Raw genomic sequence first — 17,387 nt, forward strand, 5'->3', positions numbered from 1 at the left:
TTCCTTCTGGTTTTTTTCCTTTTCCCCTCTTCTCTCTCCTGCCGGACCCCCCAGGCCGGCACAGGAGGTGCCAGTTTGGATGTCCCAGTGGGGTGCGGGGGTGATGCTGGAGAGTTTTTGGTTCTTTGTCCCCCTCAGCAGCGACCCCAAACCTCCCCTCCACCCTTTGAGGGTCGCAGCTTTGGGGCGACTTCTCTGGGCCACTCACAATCCCTGTCCCCAAATGTCCCCGTGTCCCCATGCCAGGTGCTGGAGGAGGGTGACAGCCCCGATCCCTCTGCCGGGGTGCCCCGGAAAACACTCCGGTTCCTTCCCCCACCTCCAGCCCGTTCCTTGCCAGATGATCCAAGAGCAAAACTATCCCGGCCGCTCCGTGTGAGCGTCTTGGCAGCGGCCGCAGGAGCCTTGTGACCGTGCTCCCCGCGGGCACAGCGGGGCCGGGGGCTGCTGGGTGCCACGGGGGTGCCAGGTGATGCCACCAGCAAGATTTTCCCTCCCAGAGCGCCAAGATTTTGCGGCCCCTGCGCGGGGGCGTCACCCTGCGGGTGCTGCCGTGGGGTGCGGGAGAGGCTCCGCGACCCGGCTCTGCTTCCAGCCTTCCCCAGGCTGCTGGGGACATCCCGGGCTGCTCTCCCCGGGGGCTGCAGGGCTCTGGGAGCGGCACCTTCCTCCCCGCAGCGCTGACAACAGGGCTCCGAGCGTGTGCCGGGCTCTGCTGCGCCTCCGGCCGCGCTTTCCCCTGCCCGTGGGGAAACGCTGGGAGCTTTTCTGCTTCTCTTCTGGGCGGCTCCGTGGGACGCTCCGTGCCATGGTTACGGGCGCAAACAGGGCCGCTACAGCCCGGTTATTTATATCCCCCGGCCGGCCGCTCCACTTCTCCTGCGGGGCCGAGGGACGGGGATTTATGGGACGCGCTGTTTATACAGCTGCAGGCGGAGCTGGACCTCGCGGCCTGGGGAGCCGGGAGGGTGAAACACCATCCCCATCCTCTCTGGAGCCGCTCTCGGGCAGTTTTGGCCCAAATCCCGAATTTCCAGCGGTGGCACAGCTGGAGGGTACGGCCTAGGCCCCGTGCTGCTGCCAGGGAAGGGATCCGTGCCTTCCCAGAGCCGGTTTGCTCGCTCATCCCGCGGCCGAGCTGCTCGACCTGAGGGCGTGTGGTGTTTGCCTTCCGCTGAGTTATCGCCGCCTGTGCCCCCGCCCGGGGCATCCCCGCGGGGCGAGGGCAAAGCGGGACCGGGACAGCCCCGCCAGGGCTGGTGTCACCCCTGTGCCAATCCCAGGAGTTTGGGAAAGTGGGGACCAGGACAGCCCTGACAGGGCTGGTGTCACCCCTGTGCCATTCCTGAGGTTTGGGCAAAGCAGGACCAGGACAGCCCCGCCAGGGTTGGTGTCATCCCCATGCCAACCCCAGGACGAGGGCAAAGCAGGACCAGGACAGCCCTGACAGAGCTGGTGTCACCCCTGTGCCAATCCCAGGAGTTTGGGAAAGTGGGGACCGGGACAGCCCCGCCAGGGCTGGTGTCACCCCTGTGCCATTCCTGAGGTTTGGGCAAAGCAGGACCAGGACAGCCCCGCCAGGGCCGGTGTCACCCCTGTGCCATTCCTAAGGTTTGGGCAAAGGAGGATCAGGACAGCCCTGACAGAGCTGGTGTCATCCCCGTGCCAACCCCGGGATGAGGGCAAAGCAGAATCAGGACAGCTCTGCCAGGGCCGGTGTCACCCCCGTGCCAACCCCAGGACGAGGGCAAAGCAGGATCAGGACAGCCCTGACAGAGCTGGTGTCACCCCCGTGCCAATCCCTGGGGTTTGTGAAAGTGGGGACCGGGACAGCCCTGCCAGGGCTGGTGTCACCCCTGTGCCATTCCTGAGGTTTGGGCAAAGCGGGACCCGGACAGCCCTGACAGAGGTGGTGTCATCCCCATGCCAACCCCAGGACGAGGGCAAAGCAGGACCAGGACAGCCCTGACAGAGCTGGTGTCACCCCTGTGCCAATCCCTGGGGTTTGTGAAAGTGGGGACCGGGACAGCCCCGCCAGGGCTGGTGTCACCCCTGTGCCATTCCTGAGGTTTGGGCAAAGCAGGACCAGGACAGCCCCGCCAGGGCCGGTGTCACCCTCACCCCCATGCCAATCCCTGGGGTTTGGGGGTGACTCCTGGGAGGGCTGGGCTGTTCCATCCCCATCCCATGGATCCCCAAGGATCCCGGTCCCCCAGCTCGTCCCAGGCTGTTTTGGGGCCCAGGGGAGTTTTGGGGGCACTGGGAGCCAACTGGTGCCCGCCTGCCAATCCAGGGAGGCCGACTTGGCCCTGCTTCCCCTGAGCTCAGCAGCTTTCCCGGCTCACCTGTTCCTGGGCCGGCTCGGGCGGCAGCAGATGGCAAAGCCCACCCTAATGAAGATTAATTGAGGAGATTTCGCCTTCCCCGCAGGGTTTTCATTATTGTTTTGGGGGGGGTTCATTACTGCTGGGGCCGGGCTCTGCTCCTGCCGGGTCCTGTCCCCGTGTCCGTGCAGTGGCATGTGCTGGGAAAGGGGGGCACCCCGGAATTTTATTTGGGAGAGGTGGAGCACCAGCTCAGCCTCTGCTCCCTCCATCCCCCGGGATGGGGAAGCCCTGCAGCTCCTGTCCCCCTCTCTCTGCCCCCTCCCCATTCCCCTGCCAGCATTCCTCGGTTTTCCAGCTCCTCTTGGAGGGTGGGAAGAGCAGCGAACTGGGATGGGAGCCTGGCACTGCCGGTCCCCAGGGGGGTTTGATGGAGGGCTGAGGGTGTAAAAACCCCCCTGGGTGCTTGGTGGAGCGGGCTGAGAGCAGAATTCCTGCCCGGGAGGGATGGGGGATGCTGGTTCCTGGCTCCCCTCGCTGCCTTCAGGCATCTGACCCTTCCCTAAGCCGCTTAAGCGCCGCGGGCAGCCGGGACGGGGCGTTTGCCCAGGCTTTACAAGTTAATTCCTAGCAGGTGATGCGTTCCCAGAAAGTTCCTTTCCCAGCCAGCCCCGTGGGACCTCTCATGCCTCTGTGTTTCCCCAAATCCGCCTGGGAGGTTTCCCCACCCCTCAGCGGGGCCAGGTTTCCATCACGGCGGTGCTCCAGACTTTGCCACCCACAGCAAAGTCCCCACGTGTGCCCAGGCACGGGGGGGTGACCCCTCCCTGCTCGCTGGATGAGGTGAGGGGCACAAATCTTTGCGGGCTGGGAGATTTCTGCCTTCTCCTCTGCTTTGTGCTCCGCTGCCCGTGTAATTGCCTGCTAAATCCCGCTTGGATAATCTTTTATTGCTGATGATGCACGAAGCTCCGAGCTCTGCCCTGGGCCGTGGTTTTTGCTCCTCAGCCCGGGGCCCTGCACGCCCTGCCCGTGCCGCGGGGGTGCCGCTGTTCCCTGCGGGGGTTCGCTCCAGAACTGCTGCGCTGGAGGAAAAAAAAAACCCCAATTAATAATTCAGAGGGAGAAGGAGCCGGCTCCAACCTTCTGCCTCGCGGGTGGGGAGTGCCCGGGAGAGCAGCAGCGCGGTGAGGACAGGGTGGTGACACGGCTGTGACACCCCTGGCCCCTTCCTGGCTCCAGCTCTCCCTGCTCCCTGCTCTGCAACCAGCCCTTCTCCCATTCCCAAGGATTTATTTTGCTGCCGGTCCCACCTCCAGCAGCGTTTTGGGGGAAAAGGACCCAGCTGTCCCCTTTTAGGCTGTGCCACCCTCATCCCCCTCATGCCAGGCTGGGTTTGGGAGCCCCCAGCCCCACACGGGGCTGTGGGGTCAGTGGGGAGGGGTCCTGGATGGTGCCACCGAGGGACAGAGCATCGGCCCCACTCTGCTGTGTCCCCTGGTGCCTTCCCAGTGGCACTGGGACAGCTGGGACAGCTGGGACAGGATTCACCCCTCCGATGGCCCAGGCAGCTGGTTCTGCCCGAAAATCCCACATCAAAAAGAGATGGGAACATCCTCCCGGGCAGGGGCTGAGCCCGCCACAGATTTCCCCCGGATTAATTGAGGAGATGTCGCCTTCCCCACCGTCATTGTTTCGGGGAGGTTTCCTTCACCCCCGATGGCCCCCGGGCATTGTCACCCTGAGAACTGGGGCTGAGATGGGTGCCACCAGCTCGAGGACAAGGTGCCAGGGCCACCAGGGCTCAGCCAGGCTGTGCCAGTGCCACCCAGCGTAGTGTGGCCAGAGCCCCTGGTGCCATCCTGGAGCGGCGGTGACGGAGCAGTGAGTGGCCCTTTGCTCGCCGTCACGTGGGCCGGTGGCACAAACCCTCCTCCTTCCTTTTTTAGAATCGCTGGATCAGGGGAAAAAAAAATGTATTTTTGGAGGATTCATTTGCTTCAGCTTCAGAGTCGACTTTCTTTTTTTCTTTTTTTTTTTTTTCTTTTTTTTTCTTTTTTTTTTTTTAATTCCCCTCCTTATTTTAAATGGGCCAAAGTCCCTCGTGCCTGAGCCCAGCGCTCGGGGAGGAGCAGCCTCAGAGCTGTTCCTGGGGACTTTTCACTTCCCAGGTGTTGCTGGCTTGTCCCCGCGGTGGCAGTGATGCTGGGGACACTCCTGAGGAGCTCTGGTCCCCTTCCTGCAGCACCAGAACCTTCCACAGTGCAGGACCCCCCCCCCCCCCGGGTCCCTCCCTGCCTTTAATTAAGAAGCTGCAGGGCTGCGGCAGAGCTGGCACCGAGCCCCACGGCGGCTCCTGGGCTCCCCAAAGGCTCCATGCCACCATCTAGAGGCAAAATGTGTCCCCAGTGGCTCTGCCACCACCTGGGGACATCTTGACTGGGGGGTCCAGGCTGTGAGAGGGGGCAGCACTGCGGGCTGGGGTCCCCTGGCCGTCCCTGTGCCCCCACTGACACTTTGTCCTTCCAGATTCCTCCTCGTCTTCAGCTGCCTGGTGCTGTCGGTCTTCTCCACCATCCAGGAGCACCAGAAATTGGCCAACGAGTGCCTCTTCATCCTGGTGAGTGATGCAGGAGCGGGGCTGGTGCTCGGGTTTCCTCTCCCCACTTTACATCCTACAAGATACGGGGCAAGATCGCGGGCAGGACCCCTGTGACCTCACTGCGAGTCCCTGATGGCCCGATGGCACCTCGGGGGTGGCCTGGCAGTGAGTGTCACCGCGGCTCGTGGCGGCCCATCCCACCATTGTCCCTCCGCGCACCAACCGCTGGAAAAGGCAGAGCACGAGGGGCTAAAAAAGGCAACTTTCCCCCAAACTGTCAGAAAGAGCTGACGCAGGGACTTCTCCCGAGTGACGGAGACTAAATTGGGAAGGTCCTTGTGACTTTCCTGCGAGTAAGCAGAACGGGGGCTTGTTTGTGCGAGAGGTAGGAGGACAATGCTGACAGCGGAGGAAAAGGACCCAGCTCGGGGCGAGGAGGAGAGCGGCGATTCCCGCGCAGCCCCGACGGCCGCAGCTCCCGTGCGGCTCCGGTGGCCTTGGTGGGGCCACCCCGCGCCGCGCTCAGCCCAATTCACTTTGCCCCCCCTCAAATCTGAGCCCCTCCACTCTCCCTATAGTAAAAAATGTGGTGAACCCCAGTGGGGAAGAAATGCTGCTGTCTGCTCCAGAGCAGGAGGCTGAAGGACAGCTTTATTAAAACTATACTATATTCCATTAATATACTATTTAAAGAGATACTATCCCATTCTACATACTCACTTCTTACTCACCTCTCTAACTAACTCAAACTGGGACTCTGCTGAGAGCCCAGCACAGCTGGATCCCACTGGGCACTGACCCCAAACAACCTTCACCAGAATCCAGCCCAGCAATCCCTGCAGGTGAACAAGCTCCACACCACATTCCACATGGGGAGAACAAAGGGGCAGAGATAAAGATTGTTTTCTCTTCTTTGTGCTTCTCCCAAGAGGCAGAATTGTGCCTCTCTGTCCAGAGAGTGGGAACGCCACATCTCCCTAGCCCCTTTTTCCCCCCTTTCCCCCCCGGCAGGAATTCGTGATGATCGTGGTGTTCGGCATGGAGTACATCATCCGTGTGTGGGCCGCCGGCTGCTGCTGCCGCTACCGCGGCTGGCGCGGCCGCTTCCGCTTCGCCAGGAAACCCTTCTGCGTCATAGGTACGGCGCCAGCCCTCTCTCTCTCTCGCGGCGTTAAAAACAGGTTGTGAAACGGTTGGTGATTGTTGAGCCTGCGCTGTTAGTTTGGTTGTGGTCAAATGTGGGAGACAAGCGCATCCGATGATGATCAACAACGTTTATTCAAAGCATGCGAGTACATTTATAACCATAATTAATAAGGCTCATACACATTGCAAAAGCTAAGCTCCTTATTGGTTTGTGCAATGAAGATCAGTCCCGCCTCTCGGTACTTTCCGTGGTGGCATGTTCCTCACGCCTGTGGTTGCTGCCTTTTGATTTTGTGTCTGCAGACCCTGGTTACGCATCTTGTTATGTATAACACCTGCCCTCAAGGGCACAATGACCTGGAGGCATGAGGCCCGCTTAATTAACTGAACTGAATCATGTCCTTTATCCCTTAACCAGTCCTCTACAAAGCTCTCCACAGTCAAAGGGGTTAAAAGGGTCGTTATAAGAAATATTGCACCTGAGTGAAGCGCACCACCCCACCCAGGCGAAGGAGCCAGCTTGGGTAGAGCTGTAATGGGCCAATCAAGCGCCTTAAACCTTCATGTGAATGAAGGATCCAAACATAAACCAATCCAGAGGGATGAAAAACAGGATAAAAAGAGGGCATCTGACCCCGTGAACCCGTGCTGCTCCACCTGGAACGTCGGGGACATCGCTGCTCAAGAGGACTCAGCGCTGGTGCTGCAGCGTCCTCGACAGGAACGCTCCTGCTCAGCCCACGGGCCCCCTTGCTTTAGGCCTTTCTTTTTATTATAATAGATGCTGAAATCACTTTTAGTAGCGGGTCTGTGGCCCCGTTTTTAACAGCAGGGTGGTAGAAATGCTGCAGCCTTCTTCGAAGGCGCTGGGAGTCAGGCCAGCAGAGCAGCCGTTCCAAGTCCGAGTCCATCGCGGATAGCTCGGCAGAGGAAGGACAGGAAGGGTCTTTGCACGATGCATTCCAGCAAAGGTTTATTGCAAAGGGGTCAGGGACAAAGACAGAGCCATGTGGTGTGCACGGGATGGGGTCAGTGCCCAACAGGGGTGGGCAAAGGGCAGCAACCTGTAGTGGGGATGAGAGATGAAAAATTGGGGTGGGCAGTGTCAGCAGTGGCGCTCGGTGCCATGGTTTAGTTGTGGTGTTAGGGTGATGCTTTTTCTCTTCAAGCCAGGTCTCAAAATCTCTCAGAGATAAGCATCATACTCGTGATAGCTCAGCTACCTCAGGTGGCATAAAAGAAGCAACACGGCTCCTGTGACAGTGTTGGAAACAAAAAAAAGTTTTAATAAAAAGCAAAATAACAAAGCTCTTTACAGCGAAAAACCGAGCCAGGGCAAGAGCTTCTTGCTCCTGCTTAAACACTTCACAAAAGTGATTTACTTCTTTTTCTAGTGAATTGCTCAGGCGGGACTTTCTGGCTCTTGTCTAATTAGCTATCCTTAAGTTTGAAGTGAAGTCCCCAAGGTCCTATGAGGTGTCTTTTAACCAAATTGAGGAGAGAAACTTCTGGGCTTTTGTCCTTTTTAAGGAGACCAAGGGTAACTTGTTTACTCTGTCAACAAGGGGCACATTCCTACATTAGGGCATGGGTTGGACTCGATGATCTTTAAGGTCTCTTCCAACCCAGTGATTGTGTAAATTCCGTGAACTGGCCGGTGGGGGAGGCAATCTGATGTGGATTGGCAGCAGTGCTGCAGAGCACCACGGGCTGAGTCCTCTCTGTCAGCCCAGGTGGGGAAAACTCTACGGCAGATGGGGAAAACTCTATGGCAGATTCTTCCGAGGCGAGGCCCTGGGGATTTCCCTGAGCGGGAGGATTCAGAGGATTCCACATCTCTCTGCTGGTGTGTTTGAGTCAATATCTCCAGTTGGTGGAATATACGTAATGCCACCTAAAAGTGTACGGTAAAGTACAATCATTTAGAGCCTAACAGTTTTCTTTAGTAGAACCTTTAAAGCTTTGAAGTTTTTTCAAATTTTATATTCAGCGAAAGCAAGCCGGAAAGTTTCTAGGGAAAGAATATTTTCCTGGCAAATGGGGAATGATAATATAACAGTAGAATATATTAGGTTGTTCCAATGCTTGACCACTCTTTCAGTGAAGAAATTTTTTTTTCTAATATCCAACCTGAACTTTCCCTTGTGCAACTTGAGCCCATTTCCCCTTGTTCCTTCACTGGTTGCCTGGGAGAAGAGACGGACTCCTGCGTCCTCAGCCTCCTTTCACGCGGTGTTAGAGTGATAAGGTCACCCCTGAGCCTCCTTTTTTCCAGGCTGAACAACCCCAGCTCCCTCACAGGGTTCACGTTCAAACCCTTTACCATCTAATAACACATTGATAATACAACTCATCAGTACAGCACGGTGTCACCAGATGACACAAGCAAAAACGACGCACCACAGCCTTGATGTGGTCACGATGATGAGACTAATTTATTTTTTCTGACTCCGATCTTTTATAGTTCTCAAAAGGCGCCAGTGCATTGGAGGGTGAACGTGCCACCTCTCCAACGACACTGGACAAACTACCTGTGCATCAAATTTCTCCGCCTCTATGAAAGAATGCAAAACAACAGGTTGTTTACAGAAAGTTGTGTGAGAAAGCTCTCTACGAGAATGTAAACTCAGAAGGGCTTTGGAAAACTCTTGATAACCAGGGCGACAGCACGGCAACTTCGCAGGGGATTTTGTTGTTGATTTTTACGGGCGGAGTCCGGGATGACCCACGCACCGCTCTGAGCCTCTCTGTGCCCTCAGATTTCATCGTCTTCATCGCCTCGGTGGCCGTCATCGCCGCGGGCACGCAGGGCAACATCTTCGCCACGTCGGCGCTGCGCAGCATGCGCTTCCTGCAGATCCTGCGCATGGTGCGCATGGACCGCCGCGGCGGCACCTGGAAGCTGCTGGGCTCCGTCGTCTACGCCCACAGCAAGGTGAGAAAAAAGCACCCGGGGACATCCCCTGAGCTCAGGCATCGCGGCTGAGCCGCCCCGTGCCCCGCAGGAGCTCATCACCGCCTGGTACATCGGCTTCCTGGTGCTCATCTTCGCCTCCTTCCTCGTCTACCTGGCCGAGAAAGACGCCAACGTGCAGTTCGCCACCTACGCCGATTCCCTCTGGTGGGGCACGGTAAGCTCGGCCCCCGCGGCCCCCCCGGCAGGGTGGGATGGGGCTGTGGTGGGGGAGCGCCCTGCAGGCCCCCCGCTGCTGTGCCCCCGGGCAGGTGACCCTGACCACCATCGGCTACGGGGACAAAGCGCCGCAGACGTGGCTGGGCCGGATGCTGGCGGCCGGATTCGCCCTGCTCGGCATCTCCTTCTTCGCCCTGCCTGCCGTGAGTAGGGCCGGGAGAGGGTCCCCTCTGCAGAAACGGGGGGTGGGAAATGGGCACTGCGTGGGTCTGTGCTGGCACTCACAGCTCTGTCCCCTCCCGTCCCCAGGGCATCCTGGGCTCCGGCTTCGCCCTCAAAGTGCAGGAGCAGCATCGGCAGAAGCACTTTGAGAAGAGGCGGACGCCGGCGGCCAACCTGATCCAGGTGAGGCAGGGCTGGCGTGTCCCACCCCACCCCTTCCCGGGAATGCTCTGCTGTCCCCTGGTCTGCTCTGCCCGCCCAAACTCCCGGCTCCACATCCAGCACCGAGATCCTGCGGGCTGGTCGCTGCCTCCTGCGGGGGCCCGGATGGATGGAGGGGTCCGGGAGGGTTCTCCCACCCCGATGGATCCCGATTTCCGGGAATCTCGCTCCCCGCAGGCTGCCTGGCGCCTGTACTCCACGGATGCCAGCCGGGTGTACCTGACGGCCACGTGGTGTTACTACGACAGCCTCCTGCCCGCCTTCAGGTAGGCGGGAGGGGGTGAGGGCTGGGCGGGGGTCCCCGTGGGGTTGAAGAGCCTGGGAAACCAAGAGGGACCTTGTGGAACCCCCGGGGGCTCGGTGGGGTCGAGCAGCACCGACATCTTCCCAGGATGGGAGTCTGCTGAAGGAGCCTCCTTCATCCTCGTCATCCTCACAGCGCCCATCCCATCCCGTCTCACCCCATCCATAACCTTCCTCCAGCACCACAGGGAGCGGGGTGGTGCCTCGGGGACCCCACAGGCCGTGGTGGTGGAGCTGCAGGCGGACAGGAGCTGGTTCCAGGTGTGGACCCAGCTGGACACGGGGGGATCCAGTGGGAGCCCCGTGTCCCGTTCCTGCAGCGCGTCCCGCCCGTGATCCCTGGGATTTTGCCGCTGTGGGTGGATCAAAGGCTTCCCCAAAGGTTTTCCAGACCTCTCTTCCAGATCCCGAGGGTTTGTCACATCCCCGTGAGCATCCCTGCCCTCCTGCTCGCCCTGCTCTGGCCGTGTGACAAATTCACCCTTCTGTCCCACTCTTGATTTTTTCCAAAGGCAGGGCTTTCAACAGCCACAGTCCCGAGTCCCAGCTTCCCGAGCATCACCCCACATCCTGGGCACCTCTGGGGGCTCTGCTGCCCACCCCCTGCTGTGCCAGGAGCCGTTTTCCCTGCAGTGGAATTCACACAGAGCCAGATTCCATCCCTGCTGGCTCTGAGCTTTCCCCTTCTGCCTGGAGCCCAGGATCTGATGGTGACAGGTCCCCATGTCCCCACCCCGTCCCAGGTTTGTCCTTGCCTGATCCATCCCCCTCAGCACGTCCAACTCTTCCTTCTGTGGAATCCTGTCCCAGGACCCTTCCCCAGCCCCATCACCCCCAATTAAGAAACGGTCTTTTGAACAAAAATGCTGATTTTTTTTGTTTTGTTTTGTTTTGTTTTGTTTTGCTCCGTTTTTGCTTTGGTTCGCGCTCAGGAGGACCCAGCGCCGTTCAGCCTCGCTTTGCTGGTTTTGTTTGCTTCGGGAATTTTAATTTCTCCCCCTTTTTATTTCACCCCGACCTCAGAGAGCTGGTCCTTATGTTTGAGCATTTGCACCGGGTTCGCAACGGAGGATTTAGGAATTCAGAGGTGAAAAAATGGCCTGACAGAGCCCCACCGCCCTATCACTCCTTCACCCCTGCCCAGAAAAGCTTCAGCCTGGCCGTGTGTTCAGGGGAAAGGTAGGAGGGGACGGCCCCCGTGTTCTCCCTCCTCTCTGCTCTGTCTCCTCTGCTCTGAGATGTCACTGTCACTGCCACACCAGACCCCGAGGTGCCACCACGCCAAACTGGCGCTGCTCCTGGTGCTGGGCATCCCTCCCGCTCCCGGTGCTGCTCCCAGCTCCATTCCGGCTCCAGAAGGGGCGGATTTGCCCCCGAGGGACGCCCTGGGCTGTTGTACCTTGGTGAGGTCACCTCGCTGCCCTCTTCATGTGGCCGTCACCCCGGCATGTGGCACAGGGCGACGAGAGTGGCAGGAAGCCCCTTGGCAAGGGCAGTGGTGCCATCCCGGTGGGATGGAGCCACGGGGCAGAGTTCCAGAGCCCGGGAAAGAGCAAATCCCAGAGCCTGGGGCTGGGAAAGGCTCCCGTGCCCGTGAGGAGAGAAGGGAGGGCTCGAGGCTGCCCTGCTGCGGGTGGCAGCTGCTCTGCACCGTGTCCCTTGTCCCCTCTGCCTGAAGAGGAGTTCCCAGCGTGCCACCAGCGCTGGCCACCCTGCCAGGACATCGGGCCGGCGCCAGGGTTAGGTGGGGAGAGGCCTCGTGCCTCAGTTTCCCCGCCGTGCTGCCACACCGGCAGGGCTGAGGCTGCAGGTGGGCGGCTGAGCGGGACCTGCTCCCCCAGGTGAGTTCGGGGCTTGGGAGGCTCCTCCCTGGGCTCTGTGACCAAGCAGGGACTGGCAGGGGAAGGACCGAACCCTCCCTCGGGGGTCTGAGCCCGCCCATCTCCCCCGCGAGCACCGCCTCTCATAACATCTCATCTTCTCTCTCTCCTCCCCCTCTCCCGCTCACCCTCCTCCTCCTCCTCCTCTCCATCCCTCCACCCTCCCGCAAACCCGCCGTGCCCCCCTCTCTGCCCCCCAAGCTGGAGTGAGGAGGACGCGCAGCCCCACAGGTGTTTACGCCTCAGGTAACGCTCGCCCCCGGCCGCGGGGAGCCCCCGGCCGAGCCCGGCGGGGTTCGCGGGGCCACCACGGTCCCTCTGCTCGGGGGCTGTGCCCAGATGCTTCTGGCAGAGCCGAGGAAGCGCACAGGTGTTTATGCAGGACCCACGCAAACATCGTGCCCTGGCAGCGGCGGTGTCGCACCCGCGGTGGCACTGCGGCCACGGGAGCGCGGTGGCCCGGGACGCTCCGCCGCTCCCCGCCGCCCGCGGCTGATTTCTCTTTTCTCCTGTGTCTCTGCCCTGCCCCTCCAGCCCCATCTTTAGTGGTAAGAGGAGGCTCTTGCAGACGTGGGGCACGTGGAGACGGAGGTACCGTGTCCCGCCCGTCCCGCCCGACGGGAGCCTCGGGATGCATGGATGCACTCCCTGCCTGCGTGCCTGCGGCATGGACGGGGCTGGGGACCGAGGCACGGCGGGTGGAGGCTGAACTGGGGGTCCCTCCGTAGGGCAGGGAGGGCTGAGCACGGCCTGGGCTGAGCTGGCTGTCCCCGCTGTCCCTTACTGCCTCAGTTTCCCCGTTGCAACGTGGATGAGCACGGGCTGGTGGCAGCAATCTGCGGCACGTGGGTACACCCCAGAAATCCCATCAATCCCAGCTGTGTGCTGCGGCCTGATTCCCGGGACACAGCCCCTTCCCAGCCTGGGAATGTGTGGGATGTGGGGCAGCCACTCTGTGTGGGGAAGGGCTGCGAGCCCCGTACCCTGCCAGGACCCTGCTTGTATCCCTGCCTGTATCCCTGCCAGGACCCTGTCTGTATTCCTGCCTGTATCCCTGCCTGTATTCCTGCCTGTATTCCTGCCAGGACCCTGCCTGTATCCCTGCCAGGACCCTGCCTGTATCCCTGCCTTGCCCTGCCTGAGGAAACCCAGGAATGTCCCCAAACACCTGGGTTTTGTGGAGCCTGTCCTGCAGCGGGTGTGGGATTCACTCCGCGTCCTCCCCGGCTTTAGGGTCCTTCCCTGCGCGTCCCCCTGGGCTGCGTTTGGGGTCTCCCTCACCATGCAAAATATGGGGGTTTTGAGTAGGTCCTGCATAAACAATGCCTGGTGTTTCCCCCCAACCCGAAACTGCAGCTGGGTTTGGGAGCAGAGCTCGCGGTAGGGCGGGAGCAGAGCCTGGACTGGGAGGTGCAGCCTGGAGGAGGAGGAGGAGGATGAAGCAGCTTGGCCGGGTTTGGACATCCCGTGCCAGCAGGGATGGAGCAGGAGCAGAGCTCAGTGATGGCCCTGCCGCGTGTCCCCTGCTGCCACGCCTGCCTGTCCCCTCTCTCCCTGTCTGTCACCTTTCTCTGCTCTTGGGACCAAAAAAAAAAAAAGGGATTTAAAGGAGCTGCCCCTGCAGGAACCGCCTGCTCCTGGCCCGGCTCGTGCCCATCACCTGCCGGGGGCTCTCTGTGAGCTCAGCACGGCCGCCCCCACTTCAAACAGGGGCCACCTCGTCCCTGTCCCCGTCCCCACGGCCGTGACACCGCCCTCCCGCTGTCCCCGCGCAGCAGCAAGATGGGCATCAAGGAGCGGATCCGGCTGAGCAGCTCGCAGCGCCAGGGCAGCCGCGGCCAGCAGCAGCACCTGGGGCCGCCCCTGCACCGCTCCCCCAGCACCGAGGACGTGGCCGAGGCCTCCAGCCCCACCAAGGTGCAGAAAAGCTGGAGCTTCAACGACCGCACCCGATTCCGAGCGTCCCTGAGGCTCAAGCCGCGGACCCCGGCTGAGGGTGAGCCCCGGGCTGGGGGGGGGTCTGAGGGACACTGTGGGGTTGGGGACAGTCCTCGGGGTCTGCCATCCACCCGCTCTTGGCACCCACAGCCGACTGCCCGCCGGAGGACAGTGGCGAGGAGAGGAGCTCCCCGTGCGACCTGACCTTCGAGGACATCATGCCGGCAGTGAAGACCCTCATCCGGGCCGTCAGGTGAGACTGTCCCCTCCCGTGTCCCCCGGTGTGCACAGAGCTCCCCCCCCGGGCGCCCCGTTCCTGCCTCCAGCCCGGCTGTCCCCGCAGGATCCTGAAATTCCTGGTGGCCAAGAGGAAGTTCAAGGAGACCTTGCGTCCCTACGACGTCAAGGACGTCATCGAGCAGTACTCGGCCGGACACCTGGACATGCTGGGCAGGATCAAGAGCCTGCAGACGCGGTGAGGTGCCCCGCAGGTGACCCTGGGGGTTCTCCCGCATTCCCTGGAGGGCTCCCGAGCCCTTGGGAGTGATGGATGGGCTCTGCCGCTTCCCTCCTCTGCCAGCGTGGACCAGATCGTGGGCAGGGATCGGGCGCTGCCCGCGGACAAGAAGGTTCGGGAGAAGGGGGAGAAGCCGGCGCTGGAGGCGGAGCTGGTGGACGAGCTCAGCATGATGGGGCGCGTGGTCAAAGTGGAGCGGCAGGTCAGGAGGGGACACGCCGGGAGTGTCCCCGTCCCTTCGGAGGGCGAGCCGAGCCCCTGCCCCCGGCTGAGCCCCGCCCCGCGGCCCTTGCAGGTGCAATCCATCGAGCACAAGCTGGACCTGCTGCTCGGCCTCTACTCGCAGTGCCTCCGCAAGGGCTCCGCCAACTCCTTCGTCCTGGCCGCAGTGCGGGCGCCGCCCGGCGAGCCCGACATCACCTCCGACTACCAGAGCCCCGTGGAGCACGAGGACATCTCCGTGTCCGCCCAGACCCTCAGCATCTCCAGGTCGGCCAGCGCCAACATGGACTGAGCAGAAGGCAGCGGGACGGACCCTGCCCGCCTGGCATGGGGCACTGGGAGCGGCGTGGCGCTGTCCCCTCGCTGTCCCCTCGCTGTCCCCTCGCCGTGTTACTTGAACCGAGTCTTCCTTTGCGGGGACACGGCTGCAGCGGGGTGCCCGTGGCACTGTGGCATGGCCAGCCCAAGCTCCTGGGGCGTTTCTGGGATGCTCCTGGGATATTCCTGAGATGCTCCCGAGGTGCTCCTGGGATCCTCCTGGGATGTTCCTGGGATGCTCCTGGGATATTCCTGGGATATTCCTGAGATGCTCCCGAGGTGCTCCTGGGATCCTCCTGGGATGTTCCTGGGATGCTCCTGGGATATTCCTGGGATATTCCTGAGATGCTCCCGAGGTGCTCCTGGGATCCTCCTGGGATGTTCCTGAGGTGCTCCTGGGATATTCCTGGGATATTCCTGAGATGCTCCCGAGGTGCTCCTGGGATCCTCCTGGGATGTTCCTGAGGTGCTCCTGGAATATTCCTGGGATATTCCTGAAGATGCTCCTGGGATGTTCTTGGGGATGTTCCTGGGGTGCTCCTGGAATATTCCTGGGGTGTTCCCGGGATTCTTCTGGGATGCTCCTGGGATGTTCCTGGGGGTGTTCCTGGCTTCCTGCAGGATGGCACCCCTCAGCTCCGGGGTCCTGGCTGCTCCCCAGCTGCGGTGGGGATGCTCTGGGCTGGCCCCATCCCCTGGGGTTTGGTTTGAGCCCCAGCCCTCAGGACAGGTCCTGCCTGGTCCCCCAGAGCTGAGCCGGGGCCACCACCAGCTATGCAAGGTCCCATCTCCCTCTTGCTGCCGGTGCAGGTGTGTGGGGGCACGACCCAGGGTGGTTTTACCCGCCTCACTCGGGGTCCCCAGTGTGGGGAGCAGGGGCCTGTCCCCCCTCCCCAGGCTGCACCTCTCCAGAAGCACAGCAGAGCCTTCTGCCTGCCCGTGCATGCTCCCAGGGCAATATATATATAGAAGATATATATATATATATATATATTTATGCAATAATGTCTTAATATGCAACACCCCTGGGAAGAGCAACCCGAGGGGCCATAGGCAATAAGCAACCCCCTGCCAGCTCCCAGGGCTGGACTGTGCTGCCCGGGGGGGTGGCCCTGGAGCCAGGAAGCTGAGCAGGGGCTGTGGGGACAGGCGCTGTCCCTCCCCCTGTGTCCCAGCCCTTACTCCTGCTTAGAGGATTCCCTCCCGGCTGGGTCCTGCGGTGCTCAGTTTGTCCCTGTCCCTGTCCCCTCTGTGGTCCGGGGAGCACGGGTCGGGCCTGGAGGGGGACAGGGGTCCCCCTGGAGGGGGACAGGGCGGTGTCCTTGCATGTCACCTACAGCAGAGCCGCGACAGCTCCCGCGCTGCCCCAAATCCCTGCGCCGCCCCGCTCCCAGTCCCGGCGCTGCTTCCCAGTCCGGCGCCGCCGGGGCTGTGCCAAAGAGCCAGGCTGGGGCGGCAGCCGAGGCTCCAGGGGGGGCTCGGTGGTCACCCCACAGTGCCGGGCTCTGTCCTGGGCTGCTCCCCCCGCCGCCAGCGCCGCCCCTCTCTGGGCTTGGCACCGTGGGGTTCGCACCCCCTTCTCCCGTGCCTCTGCTCCGGGCACTGCGGGCTCCTGACCCTGCTCGTTCCCTCGCCCTCGCATGTGGCCAGCGCGGGCCGTGCCAGAGCTGCTTGAACGCCCCCACCCTGCTCCTGCCCTCGGCCCGGGGGTGCCCGGGGCGGTGCCACACCAGGGGACAGCGCTGGGTGGGTGGCCGTGGGGCGAGGTGCATGTGACAGCTTTGCCCGCAGCCGCACGCAGGAATTAACCCTTAGAACCCCGCTCCCGGGGCTGGCTGGTCCCCGCAGACCCCCGAGCCAGCGGTAGTTACCTCACTTGATTAACTTATTAACTTATTTGTTTCATTAAAATTTGGAGTAGAGGCTGCCCGCCTGCTGCCGTCTGTCTCCCGGCGCTCCCGAGAGGTGGCACTCCTGCCCTGCCACCGAGCCGCGGCCAGGGGACAGCAACGTCCGGCCGGGGGACACAAATGTCCGGCAGGGGACACAAATGTCCGGACGCCTCCCTGACCCCTTAAGCTGCAGAAACGCACCGAGATGGGATTGAGAGCCCAGCTCCATCCTGTGCGTGCGCGGGTGCAGGGCTGGTGTCACCGCAGAAGGAGCCGTGCGCTGCTTTTTTGGCACCTTACAGGGAAGGGCCGCTGCCCCGGGAAGGGCTGTGCCCCACCTGCCTATTTGGGGTGTCCCCTCCAAATGGCGACGTCGCTGCGACGTCCCCAAGGCCGTCCCAGGGAGGTGAGGGTGGAGCCCCCTTCCCCAGGAGCCCCAAACCCCTCTAAGGACAGCAAAGCTTCGCCCCATGGCTGTGAGCTGGCACCCCCCGAGGACAGCACGCCCTGCAGCCTGCGATGTCGGGGGCTGAGGCGGCCCCTTCCCGTGCCGCTGGCCCGGGAGGAAGCCGGGGCTGGCCGCGGCTCAGTCCCTGCCTTTCCTGGCTGCCTCCTGCCAAGAAACTCGCTCCAGGATCGCCTCGGAGCCGAGCGCTGCGGGGGCAGCA

At 61.7% G+C, this 17,387-nt stretch overlaps 1 protein-coding gene across 1 annotated transcript; it reads left to right on the forward strand.

The window, feature by feature from the left end:
* The first annotated feature begins 3,162 nt into the window (after positions 1 to 3,162).
* Positions 3,163 to 16,731, forward strand: KCNQ4 (potassium voltage-gated channel subfamily Q member 4). Its single transcript, XM_053999106.1, has 14 exons — positions 3,163 to 3,167; positions 4,854 to 4,944; positions 5,938 to 6,064; positions 8,832 to 9,007; positions 9,078 to 9,203; positions 9,298 to 9,408; positions 9,515 to 9,610; positions 9,827 to 9,915; positions 12,367 to 12,423; positions 13,608 to 13,828; positions 13,921 to 14,023; positions 14,114 to 14,245; positions 14,351 to 14,489; positions 14,583 to 16,731. The coding sequence occupies exons 1-14, from the start codon at positions 3,163 to 3,165 to the stop codon at positions 14,799 to 14,801; spliced, it is 1,692 nt and encodes a 563-aa protein (XP_053855081.1). The 3' UTR covers positions 14,802 to 16,731.
* The last annotated feature ends 656 nt before the right edge of the window (positions 16,732 to 17,387 follow it).

The sequence above is a fragment of the Vidua macroura genome, chromosome 25 (genome assembly GCF_024509145.1).
Source record: "Vidua macroura isolate BioBank_ID:100142 chromosome 25, ASM2450914v1, whole genome shotgun sequence".
Lineage (NCBI taxonomy): Eukaryota > Metazoa > Chordata > Aves > Passeriformes > Viduidae > Vidua > Vidua macroura.

Bases quoted from the DNA above. Each gene is read 5' to 3' on its own strand.
- KCNQ4 (XM_053999106.1), top strand. The intron at 9,611-9,826 runs GTGAGGCAGGGC...CGCTCCCCGCAG, and splicing joins CGGCGGCCAACCTGATCCAG to GCTGCCTGGCGCCTGTACTC. The intron at 9,916-12,366 runs GTAGGCGGGAGG...CTGCCCCTCCAG, and splicing joins AGCCTCCTGCCCGCCTTCAG to CCCCATCTTTAGTGGTAAGA.